The 8315-nt window shown below is 35.5% G+C and overlaps 1 protein-coding gene across 1 annotated transcript; it reads right to left on the bottom strand.

The window, feature by feature from the left end:
- Window positions 1-351: 351 nt before the first annotated feature.
- On the bottom strand, window positions 352-5329 carry hb (zinc finger protein hunchback). Its single transcript, XM_076125062.1, has 3 exons — window positions 5149-5329; window positions 3711-3805; window positions 352-3434 (listed from the first exon to the last, which is right to left on the bottom strand). Exons 2-3 carry the CDS (start codon window positions 3801-3803, stop codon window positions 1668-1670), a joined length of 1860 nt encoding a protein of 619 aa, XP_075981177.1. The 5' UTR covers window positions 3804-3805; window positions 5149-5329; the 3' UTR covers window positions 352-1667.
- Window positions 5330-8315: the final 2986 nt, after the last annotated feature.

The raw sequence follows: 8315 nt of genomic DNA, 5'->3' as shown, positions 1-8315 counted from the left end.
TCTTATTCATAAACACACTATAAACCTACTTTAGTTAAACAACTACTATAATATGTTTTCTCTTTTTTCTTTCGCTAAGGAGTAAAAGAAACAAAACTCTATAAAAGTCTTTCATAACTTCATATACTTTTATGAATGTGTATGACTTTACAAGAGACCTGAGAAAAGTGCTGGTGATGTTGACCTAACAACTGTCTCGTCCTTTCACACAACACCCGCACTTCTCGCGGTGGCCTGTTGCTATATCGAGGTGCACGAAGTTAAGTGGTGCATACTTTTTTAATTTGAAAGGGAGGCTATAAATAAAATGTCAAATTAAGATAAAACTTTCAATTTTATTATGTATCCAGCACACAAAATTCATTCATCAATAATTTACATTCAATTTCATACATTAAACTTTATTACAATAATTCATTAATGTACAACAGATTTACAACGGTCGTCGTTTTTGCGACTAAGCAATTATTACTTGAAATAACCTTGTTGTATTTCAATGTTGATTACATGACATTTTTTATACCTAAGTACCTAACTTTTATGCATATTTTACCCATTTTTTATTCGACAAGTTATTTTTATAGTCACAATTGACTGCAACGAGTCGAATAAAAAAAGTCATACAAGTTATGTCGATGTGATGTTTGTTTTTTATGTGTAACAATGTAACAGTATTGTTTTAACAAAGCAAGGTCATATTGCGACATACGAACAACAATATCGAAATCAAAATGCCACGATACAGAATCACGACATCCGCACACACTACAGTAAGGATAAATAAATAAAATAAAATCTTTCTTCGCACTTCATAAATACACTCTGTTTTAATTATAATATACATTATATTGTTATTGTAATTTTTTATGTTTTATTCTACTGTTTAACACTATGACTAATAGGTAACTTTACCGTTTATTGTGTTCAATGTACAGCCGTAAACTAAATTGTTCTTCTATAATGTTACATTTCGCAACAAAAGAGCTATATATAGCACGAATACAATACATACGTGTTTTGTTAAGGTTAAAAATAAATAACATTTACCAAATGTTCCACGCAAATGTGGTGAATTGATACCTACGGTTTACGAAATGTGACGTTTAGAAGAAGCGTAATTGAAATAAATAGGACTTACACATAAGACCTTCTTGACAATATCAAGTTATAAACTAAAAGTAATGTGAACTATGAACTGTTTTGTACTTACTCGAGAGTTACAGTCTTGTTTATACATTGGTCACTCGTTGCTACTCTGTCTACGCTACACCTACTTACACAGGGTAACAAACACCTACTACCTATACTATATCTACTACACGTAAGCATAAATGTACCTATTTACATAATATTAAAGGCGAAATTTAAAACAAGCAACTAAAGAAAACCGTTCCTAGTTCGTCATCTGTTGCTTATTTCAAACTTCGTTCTATAAAGATTAAACACAAACTATTGAAATCAAAAGTGAATCGTTACAATTTGAAACTTTATCAAGCACTCTAAGTTAATTACAAACTTGTCTGAACTATCCGATTCACTTTCGTTACACTTTTACATAGAATACAAAGTCTTTGGCCTTAATAAATATAGTCTACAATAAGTTAATGTACCGTAGCCTCTATGAAGAGCAAGCGTTGACTAGGGACTATATGACTACGTACTCACAGCTAGGCGTGCTGGGCTCTCCCGAGGTGAATAAAGAACGCGACGCGGTCGGCGCTGCGCTCCCCGCACTTGTTACACATGAACGGGTCGTTGTATCCGTGGAAACCCATGTGAATCGTGTGCATCGTCAGGTCGCCGAAAGTAATGTCGCAGAATTGACACGAGTAGCTCTGTGTCGTAGCGGGCGCTTCAACAGATCCCTCAGATTCTGAGTCGGAGATCTCCATGTCCCTATTTTTCTCATCCTCGTGTTGAAGGCGCAACGCCGCCGGTTGAAGCTTGTAAGCGCGGCCTTTTCTCCTGTTTTTAAGAGCGGTGGTCGGCGTAACAGGCGTCGCTCGCTCTGTGCTGGGAGGTGGCGTTCCTGCCTCGCTGGTCTTGGTATTCGTAAGATCAAGAGCATCGTTGGCCGCAGCGGCGGGTGCCTCTCGGGGAGTTGTCGGCGTTTGCGGCAAACTCGCCGGAGATTTTACAGGAGGCGATGTGGTGCCGTTCTCTGGTCTTTCGCCAAAAGAGAGGCGTTGATGTAGTAGAGACGGAGGTGGCGTAATAGGTTGCGGTTTCTCCGGTTGCATCTCTAGGAGTTTAGGCGAAGTTCTTTGTTCGTAGTTGTTGTTCGGCGGGAATAAGAATGAATGAGGTAAAAGTGGTGGCAGATACGGCAAGTTTACGGGGAAATGATTGCCGAAGAGCGGGTGTGTCGGTGGTGGAGGCTGCGGCGTGTTATTGTTGTTCATGGATTGTTGCGGCTCAAACATCTTGGATAACGGCTTCTGTTTGGGTCCGCGCCGTGTGCCGTACACGTCGATTATGGGTAGAGGGTTGGGCGTGCCGTCAGGGTTAAGTACCATCGCTGGATTGTGCTGGTACTTGCGCAAGTGTAACTTGAGCGAGTGGCAGTATTTAGTCGCGTAGTTACAGTCCGCGCAACGATATTGATACACGTTGGAATGTGACTTCAAGTGCGAGTTGAGCATAGACTTGTTGACGCACGAGTATGAGCACTGAGTGCATTGGAACGGCTTCGATCCCAAATGATTTCTCATGTGATATTCGAGATGGTGTTTGTACTCTGTCACGAAGGGACACTTCCTGCAGCACAACATCTTTTCAGGTTTGATGTGCTCTTTGCTGTGTTCCCAGAAGCTTAGTTTAGTGACGGCGACGAATTCACACTGTTTGCATTTAAATGTCTTCACTTTACCGTGGGAGTTGACGGCGGGGACGCGGAGGCCGGGCTCGTCGTCAAAGTCTTCGTCACCGGAGCCGTCCCGGCCATCATCGCCATCAGGCTTTTGTCCCATACCATCGAAACCAGAGTCATGGTAACGCTCGAAAGATCTGCGCTCATGATCGCGGTCGGGAGATGAAGGTGTCCTTGGGGGTGATTTCGGTGGGGTGGCGTCGGCACGTGCTAATGGGGTTGACACGTGAGCGGGGGGTGCCAAATTTCTTGGGGAGTAAGATGTCTCGTAGCCGGGGGACGGCTCGCGGCCGTCATTGTTGCGCGGCTCAAAACCGGGCGGAGTTAGGAGACTGTATGGTAGACTATTACGGAATGAGTCTAAGTGCATGCCAAGATTTGCCTTGGCTTTCAATGACATGGTATCGTAGAACGGCGAAGGTTCGCCGGAGCTTCCCACACTGCGTGGAGAATGTCCGTTGGAGTCCTTACTTGAAGATGATGGAGACGCGCTGTGGAAACCTTCCGAGTAGAAGCCGCTGGTTTGATCCTTCAGAAAGCTTCCGTCTTCCATAGGTTCCGATTTCTATAAAGAAGAAGATTGTTATAGAACATTCAAAGTTATTTAATAGTATGAGGAAAAATATCTAATAGATTTTATAGGTTTTCATTGAAATTGCCCAACTCAATTAGTTTATATTATCGCTGAACAAACCAATATACCTATTCCTACTTCCTGTTTGAATCGAGGTAACCGCATTTTTTGTGCGACCGCAATTGCGCAAGATCCTCATATCATAATGTTATAAAAACGCGCATTTGGTAGAAAGTAATGATGATTGTTTTAGAATGTGATACATACCACTGTGGGGGGTTGAAGTAATGATCCCCAGGACTGAGGGTGGGCGGAGTGATGCGCGGGCGCCATGCCGGCGGGAGACGCGCAACTGATCATACCTGATGAAATAAAGGAAATTATTAGATACAAGTTTTATAAAACATCTCAATATAACAGTATGATTATAATATTTATACGCCCTGTAACCATAAATAAGTTGAATGTAATGTATTTCTCTGACCTAGTTAAGGTTCGGATGTATTTTGACAATGAACTAGATATTCGTTTTAAGTACACGCTTGCTTAATTATTAAACTAATAACATGTCTGCTAAGCAAATAAGTGTTTATTAAAAAAATGCGGAACAAGTCACGTATTCTGAAATATACTTATTTGAAATGTTTTAAATGTAACTATGTTTTTTTATATTATTTGTAGATATAAGATATTTAACCATTATTATTAACTTTAACTAAACCCCGTTCCTAATTATTCATATGAATTGGAAACAATAGCAAAAATTTATTTGTCATTGTTAAATTTTACCAATTTTTCAAAATTAAAAGAAGAATTTAGTTATTTGAGGTTAGTTAGAGGGTATACTAGAATGAGAATATTAATGCACTTTTAAAAACACATTAAGTAGACATTTGCATTTGCATATTGAAGAGAATTTCCTCCATCTTAGAAGCGTACATTTACCGAATTGAAAGATTTCCGGTGTATTTATTGTAATATAAAATAAAAAGTAGTAAAAGAAAACGCGAATTCAATAAAGAAGAAAAAAGTAATCAAATATATTTCTATAAAGACAGGGTTACTAAGAAATTAATTTTAATTGGTATTTTACTTCCAAAGATTATTCTTTACATGAGATATTATTCCATCCTTTCCGCTCAATTATACTATTATAACTACTTAAAGGTAATCTTATTACAATTATAAATTAGTACTATTATTTTAATAGCTATTTTAGGCCATACAGTTGTTAAAATCAAGGATAATAATGTCTAAAATTAAGACTTGTTTTTAAGTTGAAACAATGTGCATTGTATTCAGTTTCCTTAGGGAAATAAAAATTACCTTATTTTGAATATTTCTGTTGAATTCTTGTTTTTCTACATATTATTATAACAATGGGTTAACTAACTCATTATTTTTTATCCCTGTTTTCAATTAACTTGATTTGATAATATTTATATGTGTAGTTACTACTTAACTAAACGTTAAGAACTAGCTTTTATAAGAGTTAAGGCTTTAATATTAGGGTTATATCTTATATTAAAGAATACAAGCTCAAACATATTTTTTATTAACTTAAAAATAAAGAAAGCTCGAAAACCAGCTGAATAAATAAAAGCTTCTTCATTTTTAACACGAAAGCTCTACATGACTTTTTAAACAACGAAAAATAAAAACAATTTAACTAAAAATATTAAAGTAAGTTAAATATAAAACTCACCGTAAGTTTTCAACTCGTAAAGTTTCAAAACACAACACAACAATGTTTCATTAAACTAATTCCATCAAGTTCACTATTTTCTATAAGTTCCACTGATAAATATATTTTCATACACACGAAAAAGCCTTGAGCGTTTTATGAAACAACCCTTCGGTGCGACGGTCTCGGGACGTGTGACCGCCGCCACTTCTCACAATGAACTGAAAAAAATCTGTCAATTTTTATGCTCCAAACATCGATAAATGTATTCTATGTTTGAAGGCGACGTGTTTTCTGGTGCGACCGAGATACAAACAGTCCCAGATAACTCCGTCCCTCTCGCACCCCCACAGCCTATTTTTACTCGAACCAATACCGCGCGAGCTACTGTGGGTGGGGATCAACTTATTAAGTTATTGTTTATGCTATATTAATAATAAAAAAATAAGCAACCCCCGCTATTTTGCCAGTTGTTATTATAATAAAGCACAGTTATTATATCGGTTATTATTGGCCGATAAAACTGCGTGTAGGGAAATGAGACTGTTTTCGTATTGTATCACTTAATGTTTACGGTTATAATGTGATTTTTATGTTTGTTTATCCCATTAATTAGATGTTAGACAGTAAAATATTGGGTGGTAGTAAAATAAATGGGTTGTTGGCATAATCTTCATTAGTAATAAACTTAAGATGTGGCTAATTACAAAACTAACGCTAGAATTACATCTGACTTCTATATACAGTTAATATTCTGCCTCCCTGTAGCATTATTATGTATAAGTTCCCCCATCTATGTATGTTTTTTATGCGTTAAAAAGATGAATGAATAAAAAGTGGTGGCGAGGCCGCCCGAGCGAGGGGCGGTGAGCTTTTTACGACGTACGCCAGCCAATAGCGGCCTTTAGATTAAAAAAGGAATGCCGTTTACTTTTTTCGACGCTGAACAACCAATTAAAACCAGTATACTATTTTTGATTGAAAAAAAAAGTGATACGATGAGTAGATAAAAGTTTGGTGATACATAGAAATGCAGCCAAATTTTGTACCACACATGACTAATGACTTATTTTCTCTTTGTAGCGATTAAAATGTATCTGAATTGAATAATGATTAAATATTATACCATGTGGCTAACATATTAACATATACACAGCATTTCTTTTGTATTTTTTGGGTGACTTCGAATATATTTTAATTGTATTCACGCGGATTGCGGAAACATGTAAGTACCTAAAATATTTACGTCGTGTGGTATGCTATGTGTTTGTAAATGTTTAAAATGAAAGAGTCACTTAAAGAGAAATAAAACTTAATAGACTATTCCGTTATTTTTTAAAAATGTAGAGTTATATGAGATGAAAATGTACTGAGCCGAAACGTCAAGCCACCCAAGGCAAAATTAAAAAAAAAATAATTAAATCTAAGTATTTTTAAGACGTATTTTTAAAGGAAGTACAAGCGGAAGGATTTTGCCTACCCGTAGCACCAGAAAGCAGAAAATTCAATATTTAATTATTTCGTTAACCCTTTACTCGTGGGCCCATTTATAGTAAGTACTACTTTTTGACCGCGAATTCCTCCGCGTGGTTTAAGACTTAGGACAGAATTTTCACACAAATTTACATCCCCCATTTTCGCGCCTTTGGGGTATAATTGACCAAAATACTTTCTTAGCAGGTGCCTACGTCATAACATCTACCTGCATGCCAAATTTCCGCTCGATCTGCCTAGTGGTTTGAGCCACTCTCATTCGATAGCGTTTTTTTTAAATGAGTTTAAACGCTATTGAATAGATAAACTACCGCTAAATGTACTTCAGAAACTGGGGTTATGTCAGTCAGTCACCTTTACATTTAGATTGTACTTGTTATGTCATATTATTTATAAACAAATTTTGGAATTCCATATGATGGGCCTCCTAGCACAGGTATATATTTACTTAAAAGGAGGTCCTCATTAATGTTTATCTGTAAACGATTTGTATAAGTTAAAGAAATATTTTTTTTGTATTTTGTATTTTGTAATGGTCCCACTTGTGGTAAAGAGTTAAGGACGGTGTTGTCACTTGATAGTTTTAAATTGCAAATATTTTCAAACGAACTACTAATATATTAATATTAAATGAGGAAGTATTATCACACACTATTTAATTTAATTTAAATAAAACAACTACTTCCAGCAACAAAGAGTATGTAGAAATGGTTTTAATCATTTATTTATGTGTGCGAAACGTGAAATTTATATAATCCGATAATTTAGTACTTAGACTTATATCTGACTAATGTAATAAAAGTGTGTGAGGATGGATCGATTGTTTGTTACTCTTTCTTCGATCTTAATAAAATTTGGTATATTGATAGCTTATAACCAGGATGAACTCCTTTTTAAAATTTTTTAAGAGATTGTTGTTTCTCCAAAAGAACTAAGACAATCTAACTGAAACGTAATTCTTCTACAAACTATTTTTTGTCGGCATTATCAATGTTTTTCTCAAAAACCTAATTCCTTTGCGGCTTTTATTTTCTAATTACGTTAACGATAATAGCATTTAATAGGCTTAACGATTAATTACATATAGCGGCGAACAAAAAAGAAAAAGTAATCGTTAAAAAATTAAGGGAACTCGTTAATTCATTAACTGACATAACATGTCGGTTATCTATTGAAGTTAGAACAATGTCATTAGTTAATTATATGTAGAAAATATGTCATTACATATTTATTAAATTGATCGCCATTTGTACTAATTTTAGTCACAATTGCGAAGTATTGTTGTTCTAAATTGACTTTCATTTCGTTATTGGGCATGGATAATATGATAAAATTTTGTAATTATGCATTAAATATGTACGGTAAAACAGGTTTACTTTTAAATACAGGGGCTACTTTAAAATGGGTATGTTAAAGGTCAATTACACTATTTGAAATGCTACAATTTTATTCATAGCGATATTTAGTACCTTGAACCGGAAAGCTGAACACGTCGTTAGCTTTTTATGCGAGCTATTTACTTATTTCTATAATCGAATTAACTGACAATTTTCCTAAATTAACCCAATTCTACGGTGTATGAGTACTTTGAAAAAACAATTTATTACAATATACATAAGTGCAGAATTACAAGCTAAAGAAAAAAAATACTTTTTCAGATGTCTAGTCTATGAATATAACAGCTTTTGCCCGCC

The sequence above is a fragment of the Anticarsia gemmatalis genome, chromosome 2 (assembly GCF_050436995.1).
Source record: "Anticarsia gemmatalis isolate Benzon Research Colony breed Stoneville strain chromosome 2, ilAntGemm2 primary, whole genome shotgun sequence".
Lineage (NCBI taxonomy): Eukaryota > Metazoa > Arthropoda > Insecta > Lepidoptera > Erebidae > Anticarsia > Anticarsia gemmatalis.
This window is presented reverse-complemented; position numbering and strand designations above follow the sequence as displayed.

Coding starts and splice junctions, on each gene's coding strand:
- hb (XM_076125062.1), bottom strand. CDS start 3,803: ATGATCAGTTGCGCGTCTCCCGCCGGCATGGCGCCCGCGCATCACTCC. Junction 3,435..3,710: donor TACTTCAACCCCCCACAGTG/GTATGTATCACA, acceptor TCTTCTTTATAG/AAATCGGAACCTATGGAAGA.